The 27,010-nt window shown below is 41.5% G+C and overlaps 1 protein-coding gene across 1 annotated transcript in view; it reads right to left on the reverse strand.

Annotated features, from left to right (window-relative positions):
- LOC126355909 (cholinesterase-like) overlaps positions 1-27,010 on the reverse strand; it is a 101,050-nt gene that overhangs the window by 51,225 nt on the left and 22,815 nt on the right. The window contains exons 3-4 of the mRNA XM_050006422.1: positions 18,151-18,427; positions 13,293-13,478 (exon numbers count right to left, since the gene is read on the reverse strand). Coding sequence (XP_049862379.1) covers positions 13,293-13,478; positions 18,151-18,427 — 463 coding nt within the window. The remainder of the gene's footprint in view (positions 1-13,292; positions 13,479-18,150; positions 18,428-27,010) is intronic.

Genomic DNA, 27,010 nt, shown 5'->3' on the forward strand with positions numbered 1-27,010 from the left:
AAAAATGACTAACAGGGGTGGTTTAGTGGGAGATAACCTCTGCCACGCATTCGTAGTGGCTTGCAAAACACGGATGTAGATCCTGAGAGAAATTTGTCAGATCCCTCTCATATATTTCTCTTGACTGTCATTTGTTGTGCCACTCTCGTTTGCGAAAGTGGTACAGCTTCTAGGAAGGAAGTGTGCAATGGTATTCCTTAGGTTTTCACGATCAATAAATAATGATATGGGCCTGCACTCCTCACTCCCTCCCAAGCCAGCTAATATGGCAAATCTGTCCGACGCCGGATAACAAAGAGACAAATTAATAAGTGAACATAGGAAGGTTTTGGTACACTTGAGTGCAGTTTGGATGAGAAATCCTTTTGTTGTGATCAAAAGTCGTTTAAGATTAAGTTCTGCCAGTTATTTTAATGTAAACATATTAGCTAGAGCATAAGTGGTTGCAATGAGTGTAGCAGTAGCTACTTTTACTCTCGAATATTGTATAGTTAGGAAACCGCAGCTTATATTATTCTTCATTACTGCAAAGATGTTTCCAAATGTTCTCCAAATCAATCGTAAAAGATTCTTCTAACTTTTTAAAAAAATGAATGATATGTCTTCAAGGCTGCATTAGCTATATTCGGAGTCCTTTATTAGGAAACATCATCCTAATAACGAACCCGTGCACAACTAATGCGGCCTTGGAGAAATTTCATTCACATTCAAACAAACCTTTTTTTCTCGTTTTCGAGAATTATTGGAAATTTCTTTACAGTAACAGCACAACCTTTAATTACAATTTGTATGCAATTACATACTCCTCCTAACATTGAAAGGAATAACCAAGTCAGATTTTGATATCGTCTAATAGGGTTCTCATTTGAGCCGCCTGCCTCGTGGAAGACCACCCTGTTTGCTTCTCATAGAATGAAGACATCTAGCACGTAATACATATGGGCATCACTGTGGTGCAGAACATCCCTCGCTAGTCTTTCAAGAGAAGCAAGGGGCTGACACACTACACTCTGGGCTGGAATGCGCTGGACAAGCTAGTTTTCCAACTCACAGGATAACCTCTTTGGGCAACTAGACAGTGGCAGCAATGGCGGTTATCTGTGCATTGTGTAAATGAGCGCACTTTTTCGTGGTACATTGGTCTGGTCAAAATATTTCAAAAATACACTGAATGGAAGGGGATTTGTCTCATAGGCTAAAACGAGACTAGTACGGTGACTGTCTGCTCATATTATAGAGTGGACTTTTCTCAGTGACATAACACAACAGTAGGGGACTCGAGTGGAAAATTTCCTCTTCTCTGGTAGGTCGACAAATAACAATGAGTCTTGGTTGCCTGACGCTGGTTTTCGGTGCCCGTCTTCGGTGGGATACCATATTCAGTCATAAAACCATTCTATCATTCAAGGTCCGATTCTGGAGAAGTAAGGAATGGGGTTCTGATCGTGAACCACACAGAATGGGATTGTGACTATGGTGCTGTGAAGACGGTTAATTGTTTCCGCTTCTGTGTTTAAATTTAACTGAGAGTGACATTGTGTGAAATTTAGAAATGTCACGATAACTTTACACTTTTCTTAAAGCCTTTTATTGTATTGTATTGTATTGAACTGGGGACCTAGAAACGATGGAGAGGCAACTTTCCGACCGTAGCCCTCAGTGCTACACAACCCCACAACATTCTACAGCAGTCTACTCACCCCACCGCCTCCCTACACCGAACACAGGGTTATTGTGCGGTTCGGCCCCTAGTGGACACCCCGGGAACTTCTCACACCATACGAGTGTAACCGCAGTGTTTGCACGGTAGAGTAATTATGGTGTACGCATACGTAGAGGCAGTGTTTGGGAAGCAGTCGCCGACATAGTGTAAATGAGGCGGAGTAATGGGAAACAGTCCGCATTTACCAAGGCAGATGGAAAACCGCCTTAAAAACCATCCACAGACTGGCCGGCACACGGGACATCGACACCAATCCGCCGGGTGGATTTGTGCCGGGCACCGGCACGCCTTCCCGCCAGGAAAGCAGTGCGTTAGACCGCACTGCTAATCGGGCTGACTCTTAAAGCTTTAGTTATGATTGTAATTTATGTAATTTCAATTATTTCCCGAATAGCGCGTAGCTTCCTATTGCAGTGAATCTTGTGTTGCCATGTCCTGCTAGTTGCGCGTATTCGTTCCTGCGCATGTTCCTCGTACCATGGGTGAAGCAGTTATTTCTGCCACGTCGTTTGAAGTTGATTCTGCCCTGATCTCTTGAGGTAACACCACTTTTACGTATACTGGATTTCCCAGTACCTTGCGAGCCAATAGTGTGTTCGACGTGTAACTGAGACAGTTTAAAGCATCATGCGCATTTTGCTCGTCTTGAACGCAGATTTCTGCTATGTTACTTTTTCCTACTATGAGTAAATTCTTACGAAATAAATGTGCCGTAATTTAATTACTTTTGCTATAATTTCGGTAGCTAGTTAGCCTCTGTTAATATTTGACTATGGGTTCACCTGGGCAATAAACTATAATTATATATGGGGCACTTTATTTTCGGCAAGTCCAGTACATTAATTCATGTTTCCCTTGTGTACCCATAAAGTGGGTACATTTCATTTAGCTCATCCCACGAGGATAGATATAATCTCATCCATTAACAGGTACGTTTCAGTGTTGATTGGTTTCATTTGGTTCAAATGGCTCTGAGCACTATGGGACTAAACTGCTGTGGTCATCAGTCCCCTAGAACTTAGAACTACTTAAACCTAACTAACCTAAGGACATCACACACATCCATGCCCGAGGCAGGATTCGAACCTGCGACCGTAGCAGTCGCACGGCTCCGGACTGCGCGCCTAGAACCGCGAGACCACCGCGGCCGGCTGGTTTCATTTAATCGATGAAGGAATTGCAGGAGTTACATTTGGGAAGTAAAATTAGAGACTATTATCAAATATAGAAATTGGATAACCGTTTCTAATGTACTGTATGACGCACAAGACTTTCCAAAAGTCAAATGTTTACATGCAGTTCTGTGTTAGGAAGCTTTGCTTACAGAATGACAAAATCAGTTGCGATAGACACAATTTTTCTTCATTACCTGCGCATGTTCGTGTTTCCCTGGAAAAATAAGGTCTACAAACAACTACTCTGTGACTGAGTGACCGGATAACTAATTACTTTAACGAATGATTGGTCACTTTTAGCGCACATGATCAGAAATTCAAAACATAAGGCTCGTGTGCAGTTCCACGTCATTTTTATGTGATAATATTTCCTTTTGTGTTTTGTTGTTACTTACTCTTTCACGTTGATTTTGGCTGACTATTGATGCACAACAGCAGCTCAAATAATATCCACCATCTCTAATAGTGAGAAAAGTATGTCACTGACTGCCAAAGAGAAGCAGTGTCCGAGCTGAAATGAGGCATTTCCATTATTCCCTATGAGCCACGGAAGGGTTTACCCATAGAAGATATTGTTGTCGCATACCGACATATGAGTCGATTACTGTTTGCGTGAGAGATTACCCCTGTATTGCAGAATGAAGCTGCACATCCGTGTCGGGAACAGGCTCATCTTACCTATGTCGCCTGATGTACAGACTACTGGACTTTATCGTGAGTATTTATGGGACTCAGCATAATAAACGAAGTGATAAAATAACGTTCGTGGTCGTACAAGTTCCAGTTCTTATGTGAGAACCTACACTGTCACATAATTATGGAACAGTAATTGATTTCATGACTACAGTAGGAGGAGGAATACCACACTTCGCAAGGAACGTCGTAAGTGTAGTTGCAAGAATCCAAAAATACAACGACGGAAAAATATCACAACACCCAAAAAGATAAAAAAAAATTAATCTAGAGAAACGAAATTTTGAGAATACGTTTGTCTAGGTAACATATTTAAATGATTAACATTGGCAAGATCACAAGTTAATGAAAGCGTGAGACAAGCCGTTGCAAATGTGAAATGGTGGTACAGTAATAGCCGGTGTAACCGACGTTGAATTCAAGCTTGCAATGGTCATGTACCGCGTTGTAAAGGTTACGGATGTCAGTTTGTGGGATGGAGTTCCATGTATGTTCCACTTGGTTGGTCTATAGTGGAACGGTTAATGCTGGTTGTAGATGACGCTGGAGTTGTCATCCTATGATATCCCACATGTGCTCGATTGGAGACAGATCTGATGGTCGCACAGACCAAGGCAACATGTCGACACTCCATCCTGGGTTACAATAGCGGTATGTGGACGAGCGTTATACTGTTGGAAAACGCTCCCTTGGAATTCTGTTCATAAATGGTAGCACAACAAGTCGAATCACAATGCGTCTGGCTGGGAGCTCTCCTTGAAGTAACCGTAATGTAACAGTTCGCTGCTGCTCAACCCGCTGCTGCAGATGCTGTACGGTGCGCCAGTGCCATATCCCCAGCACGATGAACTTCCCTCTTCGTAGTGCCACGTGACCGTCCGGAGCACGGCCTTCTTGCGACCGTACACTCCCGTGACCCCCGCTGCCAGCAATGATTTACAGTAGCTGCAGTCCTGACATTTCTTTCTGCAATATCGCAGAAGGAACATCTAGCTTCTCGTAGCCCCACTACACGACTTTATTCAAACTCATCATGATGTTGATATTGGCGACTTTGTCACCTTAAAGGCACTTACGACTAACAGCAACTCATCACGTCCAATATCAAAGTTAAGGAACGCACATGACCGTTACACATTGTATTTAAAGTAAACCTGACTTTCATCGTCATCGTGGTGTTACTAGCGCCACTCTTATGCGACTGGCGCGAAATACGACTGGACATCATCTTTCAGATGTAGAAATACGCCTACCAACTTTTGTTTATACTGCACAACTTCTTCTTTGTGTGTCTTTTTTCCGTTGGTTAAGAAGCAAAAGAAATCAGAAGTTTCTGTAAAAGGGTTAGAGTAAGGATTTCTGTCCTAATACAGATGGACAAAATCCATTATAAAACGTCCATATCTGCTTTCGGATCGTATTACACGCACTCTCGAAGGTACGCAGAGGATGTACCATTGTGCAGTTCACTCACTTAAATGGCCGGTGGCAGTTATGTGTAATTAGAATTCCATCAGTATACAGCCATGGTGTTCAAAATGTTACGAATGTTCACCATGTTAGTGTTACAAGGAGACCCCGTAGTTAAATTATAATTTCTTTATTTGTTATCACAGTACTTGTGCTATTACAGATAGCTAAACTGTTAAGAATGTTCACTCACCAAGAGATCTATTGTCTATAAGGAAGTACGTAGCAACGATAGGAAGACTTACAGAGGTTTGGTGAATGATGCAGGTTCTGGCTGCTGACTGAACGTAAATGAATCCAACATATTATGTATACATAGGAAATGGACCTCACTACTTTACAACAACACTATTCGTGACATATTGCTGGAAACAGTATACATCGTAAAATACCTAGAAGTAACTATCCAGAGCGACCTTAAGTCGAATAACTACACAAAACAAATAGTATAAAAAGCAGATGCCACATTGGAACATTCTTAAGAAAATGTAACTCAAACTTGAAAGAAGCGGCTAACAAGGCGCTTGTTAGAACGGTTCTTAAATATTCCAACCCTTGCCACGTGGTACTGTAAGAAGTGAGCGGCGCGTTTGTTCACGGGATCATTCGGTCGGCGCGAGAGCTTAACAGAGATAGCTAACAAACACCAGTGGCAGATGCTACAAGAGAGATGTCATGCATCACCGAGAGGTTGACTGTTGAAATTCGGAGAGAATACTTTTCAGGAACAGTCGGACAACAAATTACTCTCACCCACACACAATTGCGAAGTGGCCACGCCGAAAAAATTTGAGATATTGGAGCTAATACACAGGTCTGCCAACAATAATTCTTTCCACGGGCCTTTTACGAATGGAACAGAGAAGGAGGGATGAGTTAGTCGTATCAGAAGTATCAACCGCCACACACCGTCAGATGACTTGCGGAGTATTGATGTAGATCTCCACTGATCATCCAGAAAATTATGACTAATAAATAGCCGGTATGCCCACTAAGGGAATAAGCTTAGTACAGTACGTGATTTTACCCAGGTAAGTTTCCTGTAGTTTGGACCCAAAACTGGTAGAGGCATCTAAGTCAAAAGCGTTAGTTGCAGTAGGGGAGCGTACACCTAAGAAGTTTAGTATGCTTTGAGTGGTTTTTTAAATAGCCACCAGCAACAGTTCTCCGAGGAGAGGAATGACTCTGTGGAAGTATGACTCTGTGGAAGTAAGCCATGATCAGTCGCTGGGATTGTTCCAGTGGGGGTGAGCCGAGCCGACAGCATGAGTCCTCATTGAATAAACACACGCGAATGCCGGTATTCAGCTGGAATTCTACGGATTGGCCGAACAGCAGCATGTTCAAAGTGAGCTCTGGCGATGGTAGGTGAGCCGGCCACTCCACAGCTGTGACGGTCAGTATCTATGTGTCGTCCTATTGGTCGCTTGTTGACTAATGAGTGAGAAGTGATCCCATTCGTCACAGGACCAACAGTCTGTTGTACACTGTAGACATCTGATTCTATAATTCCCTCTGCTGAAGTCAGGTCGAACCTGAAGTTTCTGAAGTAAGTCACTATGGTTTACACCAGTGGTATTATAGTGGTAGCGTTTTTGGATAGTAAGCTAAGCGTTCTCAGTCCCGGGTTCGAAGCCGATCACCAATTAAATTTTGAATAAAAATTGTCAGCATTGGTGGCCGAAGACTTACGGCGTAAGAAGCCACTTTCATTTTGCCAACGGCCTTGTGAAAGTGGCGGAGGAACAAACACAGGTTCAGTTCACTCTCATGTCCTTGTGATGGGAAACAGCTCCTAAAGGCGAACAAATCATCGTGATCAACGGCATGAGGATGCAGAATACAATGGTCAGTACTGCATTAACAGCACATAGCGTTTATCCACAGGACACGTGGCCGACATCTGAGAAAAGTGTCATGATGATCTCCATTGGGCAAAGTTCCGGAATAGTCCACCACTCGCACATCTGGGAGGGGACTCCCAAGGGGGAGGCGACCAAGTGAAGAAGACTGAATACCTAACGAAAGAATAACGCTCTACGAATCGGGGCGTGGAATGTAAGAGGTTAGAATGTGGTAAGGAAGCTAGAAAATCTGAAAACGGAAATGCTAAGGCTCAGTCTAGATATAGTGGAGCTCAGTGAAGTGAAGTGGAAAGAAGACAAGGATTTCTGGTCAGATGAGTACAGGATAATATCAACCGGGCAGAAAGATGGTGTAAGAGGTATAGGATTCGTTATGAACAGGAAAGTAGGTCAGAGAGTGTGTTACTGTGAAGAGTTTAGTGATAGATAGCGTTGTTCTTAGCAGAATCGACACCAAACCAACACCGACAAAGATAGTTCAAGTACACATGTCGTCTTCGAAAGCTGAAGATGAAGAGACAGAGGAAGTATTGAGTATATAGAACGGGTAATTCAGTATGTAAAGGAGGATGAAAATGTAATGGACATGGAGGAAGAAGAAACGGTTAGGAGACAATATGGGCTTCATACTAGGAATGAGCGAGGAGGGAGACTAATTGAGTTCTGTAATAAATTGCAGCTAGTAAAAGCGAATACTGTTCTAGAAGACATGTACTTCGAAAAGGCCAGGAAATACGAGAAGATTTTAGTTAGATTACAACATGGTTAGGCAGAGATTCCGAAATCAGATACTGGATTGTAACTCGACCCAGGAACGGATACAGAGTCAGATAAAAATGTAGTAGTGATGAAGAGTGGGCTGAAATTTAAGAGACTAATCAGGAACAGTCAATATGCAAAAGAGTTGGATACAGAAGTACTAAGGAATGAAGAGATACGCTTGAAGTTCTCTAAGGCAATGATGCAGTTCGGTTAAGGAGGAATGGACATCTCTAAAAAGGGCAATTACAGAAGTTTGAAAGGAAAACGTAGGTACAAAGAAGGTAACAGTGAAGAAACCATGCGTACCAGATGAAATACTTAAGCCGATCAACGAAAGAAGGAAGTACAAAAGTGTAGGGGAAACACAGGGATAAAGAAATGTGGATCACTTAGGAATGAAAGAAAAAGGAAGTGAAGGGAATCTAAGAGGAAACGGTTGCATCAAAAATGAGAAGAAATCAAAATAGGAACGATTGTCGGAAGGACTGGCTCAACACACAGAAGAGTCAAAACACCCTTCGGTGAAATTAACAGCATGGGTGGTAACATTGAGAGTGCAATGAAAATTACACTGTTAAATGCAGTGAAGAGAGCGAATCGGTGGAAAGAGTACACTGAAGGACTCTATGACAGGGAATATTCGTCTGATAAGGCGGAAGAAGAAACGGGCGTCGATATGAAAAAAATATTGGATACAGTATTAGAATCAGAATTTAAAAGATAAAATAAGGCAGAAGGGTTAGATAACATTCCATCAGAATTTCTAAAATGTTTGGGAGAGGTGAGAACAAAACGACTACGTTGATATGTAGAATATATGGTTCTGGCGATACACCATCTGACTTTTGGAAAAAAATCATCCACACAATTCCGTGGACTGCAAGAGCTGACAAGCCCGAGAATTATCGCACAATCAGCTTAACAACTCCTGCATCCAAGTTGCTGAGAAGAATAATATACAGAAAAATGGAAAAGAAAATTGATGATGTGTTAGATGACGATCAGTTTGGCTTTAGGAAAGGCAAAGGCACCAGAGAGGCAATTCTGACATTGCAGTTATAATGGAAGCAAGACAGAAGAAAAATCAAGACGTTCAAAGGCTTTATCGACCTGGAAAAACCGTTCGACAATATAATATGACGCAAGATGTTCGAAATTCTCAGAAAAGTAGGAGTAAGCTGCAGGGAGAGACGGCTAATACACAAGACGTACAAAAGCAAAGAGGGAATAATAACGATGGACGACAAGAACGAAATGCACGAATTAAAAGGGTGTAAGACTGGCATGTAGTCTTTCACCCATACTCTTCAAACCGTACACCGTAGAAGCAATGGTGGAAATGAAAGAAAGGTTCAGGAGTGGAATTAAAATTCAAGGTGAAAGGATATCATTGATGCTATTCTCTGATGACGTTGTTATCCTGAGTGAAAGTGAAGAAGAATTACGTGATCTGTTGAATGAAATGAACAAATGAGTGACCCTGCGACGATGAGAAATTTGACTGTCATTTGTATAGGCAAGCAGAGCTGCGAAAACAATCTCAAAAGACTTAGCAATGTTACGCACTTCACCAGCGCTGGGCTCAGACTGAGCCAAAGCTTCAGCTGCAACATCCCTGTCAGTGGCAGGGCGCACAGTCACATCTCAGATCATTGATTACGAACGTAGCCTACGCTCCGCAAGGCTGCTCATGTTGTATATGACACTGAATAAACTGCAGTCTAGCTGCAAGAAGGTGCGTCTGCTGACAGTAGCGAACAGTTAACACAACACAGACTACAGTGAAAGACAAATAAGTAGTACTGCGAGTTTGGCTGCAATTTCTGGACTGCATACCAGAAATGCTACAGGCAAAACATTTCAGTCCAAGAGGACCGAAGTTTACTTCTCATCCATCCGAAGACTCATCGCAGGCGGGGACGGGTGGTTGGAGCTTCGCCTTGGGTACTGACAGATACCGCAGGAGGGCGACATACTGTGCTTTGTACTGCTTCTGTTGCAGTGACAGCTGTTCTTGGCGTCGATGTTCTTGAGCCGCATACTTTTGACGCTGGAGCTGGACTTGTTGCTGTCGGAGTTCCAAAACTTATGATCTATAACACTGGCACTGCGTGCGAATGCGTCACTGTAAACACGATATGGTAAGGCCCCAAACCAAGTTCACTGTGAGTTAAACACACAAGGAATGCCAAGAAGAGTAACAGGAAACAGAAGTCCTGAGTTAGGTCAGTATCTAGACAGCAGCTGGGCAAGGTTTGTAAGACCCCATGTGATGTACTATTAACGACTATGTGGCGCCTGTCAATAGTTAACTGTAATACGTCCGAGTTGCTATTAAACACAGAAGATGCAATAAGACTCATTTATTCTGATGACGAATGGCTGCATTTATCAGGATACGTCGACTTGCCTTTGTATGATGTTCACATGGGGGTGCCGCGTATGAGTACTACAACACGAATTACAGGACCAACCTCTTTCCAAGAAACCTCAACTTCTGATGTGTATGGAACAACGTTATGAAATCTTTTTGCAAAACACTAACAACAAACGAAAAGGATTACGAAAATGTCGAGCCCAACAACGTAAGAGCACATACTTCCATTGCAGCTATGACAAAAATACGACAATAGTTCCTACCACCAGTAAACCTTCGTACTGTGAATGTTAGCAGACAGTACAAAATCTGTTCAAATAGGTTTTTCTCGATAGCTTGTACCATGCCATTAGTTCATTACGCAAGATATGATCACATACTGGGTGATTCAAAAGCGATGCCCCAAAGGACGAATAGAGTGAATCAAGATTCCACCAATAAACTTTCAGAGGTAATAGTACGGACAGCAACAAGATAAATACGTGTAGTAAACAGTCACTCTAAAATGCACGCCTTCAGAGCTACGAGCACTTCTTCATCTTAGACATTGTAAAAACAATTCAGTCCTATTGCAAGTTCTTTGCTTTCCATATTTTGAGAGGTGGTAATATGGACTAAACAAGAAATAAATGTCCAGTAAACATGGACTCTAAAATGTATATAGCCGTAGGTATTGGTTCGTATTTAATACTGTGCAACTCAACTACTGAACAAGTGATCATAACTCTTGAGGTATGCACTGTAGAGCCCTTGCTTAATGGACATGTTTTCCTTGTTAATCTCCACACTACCACCCCTCAGCTCATAGTTCGTAAGATATGCATTTTACATCCTATGTTTAATAGACTTTTATTCTACTACCATCTTTCAAAGTATGTCGGTGGTTTTCTGTTGCGCCATATTTGTCCTATGTTACTTAACTTTTGAATCACCCTGTATATCTTCATCTATTTTACTGATCAAATAATACACTTTAAAATCTATAACTCTGTACACATTTTAAAGGAGGAATACAGTACATACATCTCTATAGGTAAGTTACAACTGTGCAGTCATAGCTGAAAGAAATAATTTTAATGAATAGCATTTCAATAACATCCGAACCCAGTAGATATAACAGTCATAAGAAATCTCCAACACAACCCCATACGACACAAATCTCAATGAAAACTCCTTATAAAACTTAGTGATCGAAATTTCATGCAAATTTAGACAAAGTCTACAACAAATCTATCATTTTGTTTTCAACAATTAATTACCTGGCAGTTGACGGAAAATGTGATCTTACGTCTCTAGATAATGAAACACCTAAGTGTGGTTACCTGAGACACACGAAAAGAAAGAATGGGACAGATTTTATCCGAATAACTAACTAAACAGATCTTTGTGCAAGGGTGATACCTCTTCAGTTGAATGTTTTCAGAAAGCAAACGTGAAACTGGACGATGCTTGGAGTGATGAAATGAGTGTGAGAGATATTGCGCTCTCTCTTGATATTTAGAATGTCGTATGGGTGTGCCAATTGACTTCATAAACTAAATGATGTTCAGGTGGAAGCTTGTGTACTGTACTAAAATCGCCTAAGGCGATTCCATCCACAGGGAACCTATTAGCTTTTTCTAGAGTTCGAAAGTTACCTTCCTCATTGATTACTTTCAAGATTGTAAAACAATAACGTGTGAACAGTCACAAGTCTTCTGAACCAACTAGACGAAAAAAAATGAAATACTTTTATTGTAAGAGGAAAAGAATAAGATGTTAATCAGCCACTCTGTACTAGGTGCTTTTGCAATATCAAATTGAGGAATCTGTAGCACAGAATATTGGAACATCCAAGTTCAGACTTACTCCTATCACACGCATTACGGAAATTGTCTATGGAAAGTTACTCGATTTCTATAAACATGTTATGACTGCAGCAGACCTATAGAACGGCACTAAAAAGCTGGAACCTACCCACTGGAAAAAATATGACGCAGAGTGACCTCACCTAGTCTATCATTTCTCCGCCTTTCAGTCTATAAAAACCATTCATTTAAGGATATACTTGGAAGGAGAGACAGCGTTGGTCGTATTTTGTTGTTTTCTTAACCGCAAAAATCGATTTTCGATCACTTAGTGACCATCCTCATTGCTGTGATATATACTTTACATTGGTAGGCACTGCTGTCAACAAGTTTAGAGCGATCACATATTTATGTGATGGCTCAACTCGAGAAACCCGCATCGAAAATCGATTTTGCGGTTAATAAAACAACAAAATACGACCAACGCTGTCTCTCCTTCCAAGTATATCCATTATCTGGTCGTGGTGCACAGGACACTCCATGGAATCATCAATCAATTCATTTAAGGATCGCAGATTTAATCAAGACTACTGGAATCTATATCATTGGGGTTAAGAAGTTACATAGTGGTGAAGGCGGGTAAGTTACAGCACAGACAGAGTGAATATTACCAAAACCCAGTCTCTTTTTTAATCTTGGAAATGGCTGACAGCATTTTTACACTGAAATTTAGTGGAGAAAATAACATCTGTGGCTATAGCCATTCTTAAGTAAAAGTACTTGTTATTATTGTCAGTGTTAAACAGACGAAACGTTTAATATAAAAATAGTTGAGTTCGTACTCAAAATCATGCTTGTCTTGGTAACTAATTTCACTCGTCTTTCGTCACTCTGGAGTATTTCCTATAAAATTTACTGTATGTTAAATCAAATAATGTTTCGGGAAAGTACCAGCGCTAATTGTGCTTGCACGGTTGTTAATCTTTAATACTTTACCACTAAAATGCCGACGTGTTTGGTTAATAGATTTTCAATATATATGCCACCACTCTATTACTTAATTAATACGTTTCCCCTTACGACTTCTCCACCTCTTACCTTCTGTCGACGTTTACATTTATATCATTTTAATAACCACTTTAATCAAAACAGCTCTTTTCAGTTAAGATTCTCTTTATGTTTCGTCACGTCAGGCGTTCTTATCCGACCCTCAGGTCTTACCATCTGCCTAACTACTACCCAACTTCCCAAATCTCAACTCGAGAAACCCGCATTATCGAGGCGGCTATGTTCAGGGAGGTCCGTCTCCCAAACTGCATGCTTCCCCACCCGGTGTGGTACTTTTACACAAGGAGAAAGCGACGTCCGAAAATGAAAGCAGATTTACTTGACAAACACCACAGCCTGTTAGTGTCCAGCTGATACAAATGTTGTACAAACCTGCGGTCAGCGGTGACATGAGATGTAAGGAGACGGACATACCACCAGCGCTGCGTCCGTCCAGCGTCACACGCTGAGGATCACCGCCGAAGCGTGCGATGTTGCTCTGCACCCAGGAGAGCCCCAGCAGCTGGTCCTTGAGTCCCGCGTTGCCAGGGACCATCTCGTCACCAGTACTCAGGAAGCCTGCAAACCAATTGACACCTTAACAGAGCTATCGTATCTGGGACACAAGTGGTTGATACAACGCAGATGATAAAACAACAACTGAAAGAGTGAATCTCACCTTTCCATAATTATTCATCGAGTTACTGAAGTAACTGAAGTGGCCTGTCATTTATGAATAGCCTGTAGTAAGTCCCTGATACGGCTGAACGTCCCACGTGAATGCATCAACGGTATTTTTCTCACATGATGTACGTAAAGCGTTCTCAAAGAAAGCATTTGAGCCGTCTGTTGCAGCGTGAAGGCGACCAGCCACCTCAGATTTGGTATTCTTAAACCTCGTGACTGAGATGGAGACACATCGATAACGAGTGATATGCCCTTTGTCATCACTGACGCCGGTCGTAGCTTACTTCTGACACAATTATGCGACACGGGTCCCCAATAACTATACTTAATGCTTGTACATTCATACCCAGTAACGGCGAATAGCAGTCAATATATCAAGGCCTTTTTAGATTCTATTCACGGTGCGAAAATTTTTACCGGTGTTAGTACCATTGATTAACCAATACTTCATTTTTGTTACCGGTCATTCGGTTGTCTCAGAGATCATTGACATCATATGTAACATCAAGTACTGTTCTTTAGTTAGGGTGGAGCACCTAAGAGAGACCAGCCGAAACGCCACCAGAAATATTTCTACAAAAAGCAAATACGGCATACTGATGCTTAGTTTTTGGTACTCTGTATCGGACAATATACCGAATATTCTGACGTACCGGTACGCAAGTAATTTTCTACTTTTAATGCTTCCTGATTATGACACCAACTTTGCATTTTAATGCAACTAGTTGCTTTTTCTATAGAATTTAGAGGGTATGACTTAGATGGAATTTTGATCGTAATAAGCCAACAACTGCACTGAAAACAGTTGACCCACCATCAGGAGACAACGGTATATTCCGAGTACCTAAAAGTACGCTTCAAGCTCTTCAGTCTGTGATATGCTGTTGAGCTATCAGACAAGTTTTTCTACAGCTATTCACAATGCGTATAATGAAAATGCACTTTCTGGACACTGTCAGAGAATTGAATATGAACCTAGTTAGTACAGGGAATCATAAAACTCTCTTGTAAAATGCCTTTCCGAGGCTGATGGGTGAAACACTCCTCGGTGATACTGGTAAGATGGAGATTGAGTTAATAATTAAATCACTGAAGACCAAGGACTCTCACGGATATGAAGGAGTACCTAGCAGAATATTAAAGCACTGTGCTGCACATGTTAGTCCCGTACTTAGCCAAATTTGTAATTTTTTCTTTAAGATTTGTCAGTTTTATGAACGATTAAAGTACTCAGTAGTAAAGACTCGTCATAAAAAGATAGAAAAGGATAATGTAGACAATTTTAGACCTATGTCTATGTCATCGTTGTTTGCTAAAGTTATTGAAAACGCTGTGTATGTAAGGATAAGTAATAATTTTATTTTGCATAACTCGCTATCAATTATGCAGTTCTGTTTTTGAAGTGGTTTAACAACTGAAAATGCTATATTCTCTTTCCTATGTGAGGTACCAGATGGATTAAACAAAAGGTTTAGAGCGCTAGGCATATTTTTTGTTTTTACTAAGGTGCTTTATTGTGTTGATCACAAAATATTGTTCCATAAGTTGGACCATTATGGAATACGGAGAGTAGCTCACAATTGGTTCACCTCTTACTTTAACAACAGACAGCAAAAGATCATTCTCCACAGTGTTCAGAATGGCTATGATGTTGGGTCTAAGAGGGGCACAGGTAAATGGGGGGGGGGGGGGAGGGGAGGGAGGGGGGCACTAGGGATCAGTGCTGGGGCACTCCTTTACCTTATTTATGTAAGTGATCTGCCCTCTAGTTTTACAGGTTATTCTAAAATATTTCTGGTTGCTGATGGCGCTAGCTTAGTAGTAAAGGATGTTGTGTGCAACGCTGGAGCAGTTCCAAACAGTGCAGTTGAAGACATAAGTTCATGTTTTGTAGAAAATAAACTAATACCAAATGACAGTATAACCAAGATTTTACAGTTTCTAACACACAATTCCACAAACCCCGACGTTTTAATTCCACAGAATGGTCATGTGATTAGTGAAACGGAACAGATCAGATTTCTAGGTCTTCTGATAGATAGTAAATTGTCGTGGAAAGCCCGCGTTCAGCATCTTGTTCAAAGATTTAATGCTGCCGTTTTTACTATTTGAACGGTACGTGAAGTAAGTGATAGTTCGACACTAAAATAAGTCTACGTTGCTCATTTTCATTCGCTTATGACGTATGGTATTATATTCTGAGTAACTCCTCCCATTCTCAAAAGATATTTTCTCAGAAACGGGTGGATCGGGCAAAAAGTGGTGTGAGTTCGCAAACCTCTTGTCGACCTGTGTTCATTACTCTAAGTATTCTGACATTGGCCTCTCAATTTACATATATTCTTTAGTGTCGTTTCTTGTTACCAATATCAGCTGATTCCCAAGAATCAGCAGCTTTCGCTCAGTTAATACTAGGCAGAAATCTAGTCTGCATTTAGATCTCATTTCTTTCACTCTCGTACAGAAAAGCGTGCAGTATACTGCTGCGTCCATTTTTTAGTAAGCTACCACAAGAACACAAAAATCTTAGCAGTAATGCACGCACTTTCCTCATGGGTTACTCCTTTATTCTGTTGAGGAGTTCCTTGAAAATTTAATCTGATTTCTGTGTTATATTACTGATTGAATTTGCTTAAATTTATGGCTTGTCTTTTTTTGGTTCATAACCATTTTCTTTTATCTGTTATTACATTTATGTTATTTCATGTACTGACACATTCCATTACCTTAGAGATTTGCTTCTCAATTTGGTCCTTCGGAATGAGACGTGTAAAATAAAAAATAAATAAAGCGGATATAGTATCGGTTTATGTCAAATGCTGCCAGACTGTTGGAATAGTGGTGTGCTTGTATCTGCAAGAGATCCTGATCTCGCCAGCAGAAAATCCACAAAACATTACGACGCTACTCGAGTGAGCGAATGGGATCTGTGAAAGCGCTATTCTACGAATACCATATTCCAACGTATTTTGTGTTTGCGCCATCAACAGCTTCATACAGTGCCTTTCAGAATCGATTACCGTTCCTCAAACGTTATCAACGAACTCTGGAAAACAGTTCTGCGTCAACTAAAAACTGACGCTAAATGAGGGAACTAGATAAACGACGTCGTACTTGCGCAAGTTCACTCACCGTTTCTCCAGAAATGTGCGACTGGTCCCCATTTTATTGGTAAGAGTCTAAGAAGAAACATCTTACAGATATGCTGTCACAGATTGGAAGACATCCCACAGGACATACAACTACTCGAAAGATCTTGACACATTAAAACTGTATGTCGGATTGAGACTCGAACCTGAGTTCTTTGCCTTTCACCAGCAAGTGCTTTGCCAACTGAGGCATCCAAGCACAACTCACCAACCGTCCCCACAGCTTTATCCCGTCAGTTACTCATTTACCTTGCAGATATCACAGAAATTCTCTGGTGAAGCTTGCAGTGCTAGTACTCCTGGAAGAAAGGATATTGCGAAGACATGGTTAGCCACAGCCTAGGGAATTGTTTACAGAATCAATTTTCACTCCGCAACGGGGTGTGCTCTAATATGAATCTTGGTGGCACATCAAAACATCCTCTCTTTCAGGAGTGCTAGTCTTGCAAGTTTCCCAGAAGAACTTCTGTGGAGTTTGGAGATTAGAAGTTGAAATGGTGGTAGTAAACCTGTGAGGACGTCGTGAGTCGTGCTCATATGGTAGAGCACTTGCCAGCAAATAGAAAAGATCCTCGATTCGATTTCCGGTCCAGAAAACACTTTGAATCTGCCAGGAGACTTCCTGTCAGCAAACGCTACCGTACAGAGTGAGAATTCATTCTGCAAACGGCTATCTGTTTGGTATGAACATGATGGATGAACCGACCATTCAACTCATGCCATCTTAACAGATCATATGGAGGTCCTTAGATGGTTCGGGAAACGCTCAGTGGCCTGTACTCTCTCCAAACATCTGTATTTATATTTCAGCGGAAAATTAAAACAATAACTCTACGCTGAAACCCGGGCGTTTTTGAAGATATCCTTCCCTGCCGTAAGTCGAGATGAAATCCAGTGTATTATATCGCCTATCCAGAACCGCCTTATAGCATCTATCACTGTTCAGGGTAACCCGCTTGTGTCTTAGGTATGATACTCATGATAATACACAGTTAAAATGCACCTGAGTGACGTGCTGGCTTACGTTTGTTACAGTCAGGCAGGCGATCATGTAACCTCTTCTGATGCGAGGACAGTGATTTGTAGCTGTGTTATTTTGCTACCTGATACTTCGTCCAAGATAAGCACATGTCATAGACTTGAAGCTCCCTTCGAAAACTCTTCCAAACGACACAGAAAACGGATACAGCGCCATTTAAAAAAATCTGTGTCGTAACTCAGTAGAAACGTTAATAATTACTTGCGTATCTCAAAACAATCCCTATGTTGTCAATTAACTTGGCATTACCGCCCCTCGAGGTATTTACTTGTGCCACATGTATTTTGGCTGGCTTGTCTTAACTGTCTCACCCAGTAGTTAGTGTTCTGATAATGTACCTTGTCTGTAACAATATTTTAGGTTGGCTAATACGCACCGAGCGGTCCGAGGCGGTAGTTGATGGTGACCAGTATAACGCCGTACGAGACGAGGAAGTCCGGCCCAAACTTCTGGTCGGAGCCGCTGCCCCTGACGAAGCCTCCACCATGCACGTAGAAGAGCACGGGCAGCCCGGCGCCCTCCTGCGGCACCCCCGGCACGTACACGTTCAGGTAGAGGCAGTCCTCCGAGCCCTCGCCCGTCTCCTGCACGCAGTCGCTGCCGTACTGTGTCGCGTCTCGGACGCCCTCCCAGCCGCTGGCCGGTTGCGGACGCTGCGAGAAATTAACTGTGAGCTTCTGTCTCACGTCTACATACACATTGTCCTATCTCATATGAACACATTCCGAAAGTAGCTGCCTTATAAGCAGTGGAGGTTTTATAGTTGCTCGAATACCTGTTTCAAGAAAGGCACTATTATAAATAGTGATAAATTATGTCAGTGCTCAATCCATGACTCACCTTCCTGACACTCATTTGTTTAAAGAAGATAAAACATACCGAGAAATCATGTCCTTTTGTGGGTGGACTTTCAAGAAGGAATTTTGTACAAAGCGCAATGTCCTTCCCACATGATATTACTCTCCTATGGCCAAGATGCGTACTTCGCCGAGCAACGCGATAAGAGGGTAGCTTGTATGCTGAAGTGCAATTACCACACTCTAAAGTAAATATTGTTTTGCGATGCAGATCATTTCACATGCCGTTCTGAATACATCAAAAAATTACCATTGTGCAATCTAAATCACAAATAACAATAATAAAAATTTGTTTTCCACATAGTCTCACCAGACGAGATGTAACTCTCCCTCATAAAACAGCACATTGTTTGCTCTGGTACACTGTAGTTTATGTAGAACTTGTCGCAGGATACAATATCACCCTTCAACTCTAATGTAAGTCAAGGCAATCAAGTAGTATGTATGTTGCTTTTGGCTGAGTGGATTCATCGCAATCAGATTGTTCGATATGGAGGCATGGCAGAATGACCACGACTACAACATGAATGAAGTTGCATGATTTGTTGGTGTATCAAAGCAGATTCTCGAATATTTCCTTAAGAAATGTGTCACTCACAACCGTATAATACAACGTAAGAACAGTGTTTGTAAGAATTCTCAGCCAACAGTAACCAGCGATTGTTATTACGCTTTGTCAACCACAATCTTTTCAGCCACAACCAGGAATTGCTGCTCCTACTGAGTTTAGAGCAATTACAGACCTTTTCGAATATAATTTTACGTAAGCAAGTGCATCAAAGGGATTTTTTGAAGTTATGTTACCTTCTGAAAGGGTATTGCAGTGCCACGTAAGTCTGAGTATCTTCAGTGGGTCAGACAACACAGAAACTGGATAGCAGCTGATTGGAGACATGCGTTGTGTTCCGACGTGTCGCAATTTAGATTCTAACACTGGAAATCGTAGGACGCACCGACAGCCTAAGGAAGCGTACAAGTGAGCTCATAGTTCAAACCGAACACCTTGCACTAATATTTCGGAATTTTTTCAGGAAGTGAGTTGAGCTGTTCCTTAAATTTACCACGAACATGAACAAGGATAGTTATTTAAATGTTCTCTGTGAGCAGTTGTGCTATAGTCACTCCCATTCACCAAGATTATGACAGTTAAGTTCACAGGATTACACGTGTACAATCCTGCTGTGATAAAGACAGGCACACTATCACTCTTTGACTAGCACATTATATCACATGATCTTAATCCCCTAGCGAATGTCTGGTCTATTAGGGACAACAGGTGAAAATTAGAGATCAACATCCCTGCCATTTCGTAGCTCTTTTGGAGCTAATCTTCAATAGATGACTGCAATGAGCAATAACTTCCTCGAAATTTTAAATATGGAATGGTTATGCTACAAAATATTGAATTTCGACCATTTGCCTTTTCTTTTAACGTAAAGATAAATCTGTCACCGACGCGTCGGGTAGCCACGTGGTCTAGATGCTTTGTCACGATTCACTCGGCTGCCCCCGTCAAAATAATGATTAAGAGAAGGAAGCAAATGGACAGAATATAGATGGATGTCAATTTTTATTAAAGTGAGAGTTTGAAAACCACCTCATGATCTAAGCTTGGGATGACGATATATTTGACTTTTGACTAGGGGTGGTAATCCGAATTCGTCGTTGGCGGCGGCGATCGTAAGAACTCATTGTCTGGAATGAGTGTGTAAACGAACAAAAGAAGTTCTGGAAGCATGGCAGGAGTTCACACTACGGTGTCTAGAAGTCTGGAAGCATACTAAAAGGGGCAAAACTAAAAATACGACGCAGTTTGCAGGGGCCGACACCGCCTCAGATATGATTTGGTGGGGCAGTCCACCCGAAGAAACGAAAAGCAGTCCATCATAAAACAATGTATTATAAGAGTCAGGATGCGGTGAAAACTATTTTACGTATCATTCTGAAATTTTTTGCTTTTGAGTGATCTAGTTAGGTCATTAAATTATGCGGAGGATTAATATTATTAAAGTGTACTTTTTGACGTCATTGCATTCCATAAATGTTAACTTAGCAGTGAGGATGTTGGAAGAGGTCGGATTTCTGTTGAATGGCAGAGCCACATGCGTACCCTAATCAGTCCTTTTGCTGATGTCGTGCCGACAACATCCGATCACTTAAAATCGTGCAGACAGTGAATTGGTGTTGGTAAAGTTCAAATGCTCAAATGTTCAAATGTGTGTGAATTTCTAAGCGACCAAACTGCTTAGGTCCTCGGTCCCTAGACTTACACACTACTTAAACTAACTGAAACTAATTTATGCTAAGAACAATACAAACACAGACACGCCAATGCCTGAGGCAGGTCTCGGACCTCCAGCGGGAGGGGCGGCGCAGTCAGTGTCATGCCACCTCTAACAGCGCGGCCAAAAGAAAATGGTTCAAATGGCTCTGAGCATTGTGGGACTTAACATCAGAGGACATCAGTCCCATAGAACTTAGAACTACTTAAACATAAATAACGAAGGACATCACAAACATCCATGCCCGAGGCAGGATTCGAATCTGCGAACGTAGCGGTCTCGCAGTTCTAGACTGAAGCGCCTAGAACCGCTCGACCACACCGGCCGGCCACTCCGAGTGGCTGTGGTAAAGTATATTCTGATTTGTAACTATCTACACAGTCTTAGACGCTTACAGGTAATGAACAAAAGCTTATGAAGTAGAAGACGACGTCACTCCAAGTCATGTTTGTAAGTGGGACAATGTTACCTATCTGGTTGTTTCTTGCCTCAGTGTTGTGATTATGCTACTACTGTAGTTTTGACGGATGGTTCTTCTACATTTTTACGTGCTGGAAAACATAGAGTCATTGATTGCTAGCGGATCCAAAACTACCCTGACATCGTGATTTCACGCCCAGGGAGGCAGAGAGCGTAATGCATATGTCGCATAGCACTGCGGCGTAGTGGCAGATTCAAGTTGTAAATTCAAGTGCACATAACTATTTCGTTCGGGCCGATAGAGCAGTGTTGATAAAGAGTAGTTATGGTCACGTGCGCTTCGTGAATTCTGATAAACGCTCTCGTAACTTTAGGCAACTGACGCAACGAATATATACCTACCACAGTGGAAGACATTGGATCTCATCAATAAATTAAAATTTTACTAAATGTTTTTGCTATTTAAGGGTGCAGCAACGGCTCTCGGAGTGTAGTTCATCTTCAGAGTTCACATGCTGAAGCGCTGTGTACTACCATCTGTACTACAAGTAACAGCAGGTAACTTTAAGTGCTTAAGGATGTACGAATGAGCTACGAAGATACGGCACCATCAGCAAGGTCTTGAGCCACGCTCCAACGAGGCTACCACTTGCTGGTACAAGAAGTTTGTTTCACAGTGCGTTATCTGTTGGGGTAAGAGCAGATATTTATTCTCGAAATCAGCTGACTGATTTTGTTCCAGGAGTAAACGGAGTAAACGAAATTCAAACACGAGAGAATTTAACGGACGTTCCATGTGTTACGGGCGGTGTATTTTTGTATTCAACGTGTAGTCTGAAATACAGCTCAACTCGACGTTTTTCTCATTAATGAGCTTTTCCAGACGTGAAAAAGGCGATAAGTTACGCACAACAATGCTATAAGCGACCGGGATCTAACTCTCAAACTTCTGTATCCGTAATTTAGCTCTTAAAAAGCGATCCACCGAACCACAGTACCTTTTTTTCATTTGGAGTTTTGATTTTTTGTTTCAAGAAATAGCCAACAAACCTGAAGATGTGTACTGTGGAGCTGCAAATCTAGATTTTGCTTAGAATTAATAGAAAAATAGACATGACTCAACACTTGCCTAACCACATGTGATGTGCACAAAATTTTCACAACTTGTTGTTGTTGTTGTTGTTGTCTTCAGTCCTGAGACTGGTTTGATGCAGCTCTCCATGCTACTCTATCCTGTGCTAGCTTCTTCATCTCCCAGTACCTACTGCAACCTACATCCTTCTGAATCTGCTTAGTGTACTCATCTCTCGGTCTCCCTCTACGATTTTTACCCTCCACACTGCCCTCCAATGCTAAATTTGTGATCCCTTGATGCCTCAAAACATGTCCTACCAACCGATCCCTTCTTCTAGTCAAGTTGTGCCACAAACTTCTCTTCTCCCCAATCCTATTCAATACCTCCTCATTAGTTACATGATCTATCCACCTTATCTTCAGTATTCTTCTGTAGCACCACATTTCGAAAGCTTCTATTCTCTTCTTGTCCAAACTAGTTATCGTCCATGTTTCACTTCCATACATGGCTACACTCCAAACAAATATTTTCAGAAATGACTTCCTGACATTTAAATCTATATTCGATGTTAACAAATTTCTCTTCTTCAGAAACGCTTTCCTTGCCATTGCCAGTCTACATTTTATATCCTCTCTACTTCGACCATCATCAGTTATTTTACTTCCTAAATAGCAAAACTCCTTTACTACTTTAAGTGTCTCATTTCCTAATCTAATTCCCTCAGCATCACCCGATTTAATTGGACTACATTCCATTATCCTCGTTTTGCTTTTGTTGATGTTCATCTTGTATCCTCCTTTCAAGACACTGTCCATTCCGTTCAACTGCTCTTCCAAGTCCTTTGCCGTGTCTGACAGAATTACAATGTCATCGGCGAACCTCAAAGTTTTTACTTCGTCTCCATGAATTTTAATACCTACTCCAAATTTTTCTTTTGTTTCCTTTACTGCTTGCTCAATATACAGATTGAATAACATCGGGGAGAGGCTACAACCCTGTCTCACTCCTTTCCCAACCACTGCTTCCCTTTCATGCCCCTCGACTCTTATGACTGCCATCTGGTTTCTGTACAAATTGTAAATAGCCTTTCGCTCCCTGTATTTTACCCCTGCCACCTTTAGAATTTGAAAAAGAGTATTCCAGTCAACATTGTCAAAAGCTTTCTCTAAGTCTACAAATGCTAGAAACGTAGGTTTGCCTTTTCTTAATCTTTCTTCTAAGATAAGTCGTAAGGTCAGTATTGCCTCACGTGTTCCAACATTTCGACGGAATCCAAACTGATCCTCCCCGAGGTCCGCATCTACCAGTTTTTCCATTCGTCTGTAAAGAATTCGCGTTAGTATTTTGCAGCTGTGACTTATTAAACTGATAGTTCGGTAGTTTTCACATCTGTCAGCACCTGCTTTCTTTGGGATTGGAATTATTATATTCTTCTTGAAGTCTGAGGGTATTTCGCCTGTCTCATACATCTTGCTCACCAGCTGGTAGAGTTTTGTCATGACTGGCTCTCCCAAGGCCGTCAGTAGTTCTAATGGAATGTTGTCTACTCCGGACAACTTAGCGATTAGCTAATGACAGCTCCAGAAAGAGTTAAATGGTACGTCCTTTGCTGTAGACTAAATCATAATAAAAATTTTAAAACGTAACTTTGGCGCCATTTGAAAATATTATGCCTTTGTTATTATTTCCAATACCCTGATTTCAGTAGTTTTACCGCTATATAGTGCATCTGGGAAAGACGTCAGTCCATGAATTAAAATATTTCGATGGTGGCGTGTTATGCAGACATGTCTGACATGGACTAATATCTTTCCAAGTTGCAGTTGACAATGGCTCAAAGACTGAAATCGCAATTGTCCAATTAATAAAAAACGCCTACAGCCAAATGGAGTCATTTTTGGTATCATTTAAAACTTGAAATGTGTACCTTCTATCTGAGATTTATGAACTGGGACTTTTTTTGAACAAAATTTTCTACTAAAGAACATACCTCTTAGTTCTGACTTTCAATCTTTAATATTCATAGCCCGAACTCCTACATCTGTACAACGACATCAGAGACATATTTGTATATACATTCTTTAACAGTTTTAAGTGAGTCCTAATGAAACAATTTACCCATGTAATTTGAGGTAAAACAACTTCTAGGTTCTAGGTCTTGGTTATGTTCCGCATTTAAAATTGGTCAGTAAAACCCGTTTGATTAAATATCGTCCAAGTGTGCTCACAACGCACAATTCACACCATTCATAATAATTTGAACTAACAACGTGGGTCTGCTCTTCCCTATGAACTATTCTGAACGACTGAATTCCTGAATGAATTTGTTCTTAAAATTCAACCAGTAAGCCGAGTTAACAATATTGTGTGTGAGTTTTGCCAATGAAACTGTAAAATTTGTACCGGTGCGCGTTCGTTTCCACTACAAGTAATGGGCCGCTTTTCCGTGTTCTCTCCTATTATGACGCCACGAGCGAAATTGCCAGAGGCTAGATACTCAGTTTGTTTCCATCTACGTAAGTACAACGCCTGCAAATAAGTTGCAACACCAAGGAGGAGTTATGGGACATAAGCGAAAGTTGTCATGCGTGCCAGAAAGATGATGTCTGTTCCTATTTCAAGCCATTGGCACTGGTATCGCCACTATTCAAATCAAATTTACTTTAAATACACTCTTCATGCCATAGATCAACCTCAACATTATAGTAACTGCACTGAAATATAAAAAAAAATAATTCAAGAACTGCATTTATCTGACACATACAGGGTAGCCTCCCCCCATGAACCATGGACCCTGCCGTTGGTGGGGAGGCTTGCGTGCCTCAACGATACAGATAGCCGTACCGTAGGTGCAACCACAACGGAGGGGTATCTGTTGAGAGGCCAGACAAACGTGTGGTTCCTGAAGAGGGGCAGCAGCCTTTTCAGTAGTTTCAGGGGCAACAGTCAAGGATGATTGACTGATCTGGCCTTGTAACAATTACCAAAACGGCCTTGCTGTGCTGGTACCGCGAACGGCTGAAAGCAAGGGGAAACTACGGCTGTAATCTTTCCCGATGGCATGCAGCTTCACTGTATGATTAAATAATGATGGCGTCCTCTTGGGTAAAATATTCCGGAGGTGAAATAGTCCCCCATTCGGATCTCCGGGCGGGGACTACTCAAGAGGATGTCGTTACCAGGAGAAAGAAAACTGGCGTTTTACGAATCGGAGCGTGGAATGTCAGATCCCTTAATCGGGGATGTAGGTTAGAAAATTTAAAAAGGGAAATGGATAGGTTAAAGTTAGATATAGTGGGAATTACTGAAGTGCGGTGGCAGGAGGAACAATACTTTTTGTCAGGTGACTACAGAGTTATAAACACAAATAGGGGTAATGCAGGAGTAGGTTTAATAATGAATAGGAAAATAGGAATGCGGGTAAGCTACTACAAGCAGCATAGGGAAAGCATTATTGTGGCCAAGATAGACACGAAGCCCACACCTACTACAGTAGTACAAGTTTATATGACAACTACCTCTGCAGATGACGAAGAAATTGAAGAAATGTGTGATCAAATAAAAGAAATTATTCAGATAGAGAAGGGTGACGAAAATTTAATAGTCATGGATGACTGGAATTCGGTAGTAGGAAAAGGGAGAGAAGGAAACGTAGTAGGTGAATATCGACTGAGGCAAAGAAATGAAAGAGGAAGCCGCCTGGTAGAGTTTTGCACAGAGCACAACTTAATCATAGCTAACACTTGGTTCAAGAACCATAAAAGAAGGCTGTATACATGGAAGAAGCCTGGAGATACTGACACTTTTCAGATAGATTACATAATGGTAAGACAGAGATTTAGGAACCAGGTTTTAAATTGTAAGACATTTCCAGGGGCAGATGTGGACTCTGACCACAATCTATTGGATATGACCTGTAGATTAAAACTAAAGAAACTGCAAAAAGGTGGGAATTTAAGAAGACAGGACCTGGATAAACTAAAGGAACCGGAGGTTGTACAGAGTTTCAGGGAGAGCATGAGGGAGCAATTGACAGGAAAGGGGGAAAGAAATACGGTAGAAGAAGAATGGGTAGCTTTGAGGGATGAAGTAGTGAAGGCAGAAGACGATCAAGTAGGTAAAAAGACGAGGGCTAGTAGAAATCCTTGGGTAACAGAAGAAATATTGAATTTAATTGATGAAAGGAGAAAATATAAAAATGCAGTAAATGAAGCAGAAAAAAAGGAATACAGACGTCTCAAAAATGAGATCGACAGGAAGTGCAAAATGGCTAAGCACTGATGGCTAGAGGACAAATGTAAGGATGTAGAGGCTTATCTCACTAGGGGTAAGATAGATACTGCCTACAGGAAAATTAAAGAGACCTTTGGAGATAAGAGAACCACTTGTATGAACATCAAGATCTCAGATGGAAACCCAGTTCTAAGCAAAGAAGGGAAAGCAGAAAGGTGGAGGGAGTATATAGAGGGTCTATACAAGGACCGAGCGAGGTGGCGCAGTGGTTAGCACACTGGACTCGCATTCGGGAGGACGACGGTTCAATCCCGTCTCCGGCCATCCTGATTTAGGTTTTCCGTGATTTCCCTAAATCGTTTCAGGCAA

This window comes from Schistocerca gregaria, chromosome 3 (assembly GCF_023897955.1).
Source record: "Schistocerca gregaria isolate iqSchGreg1 chromosome 3, iqSchGreg1.2, whole genome shotgun sequence".
Taxonomy (NCBI): Eukaryota; Metazoa; Arthropoda; class Insecta; order Orthoptera; family Acrididae; genus Schistocerca; species Schistocerca gregaria.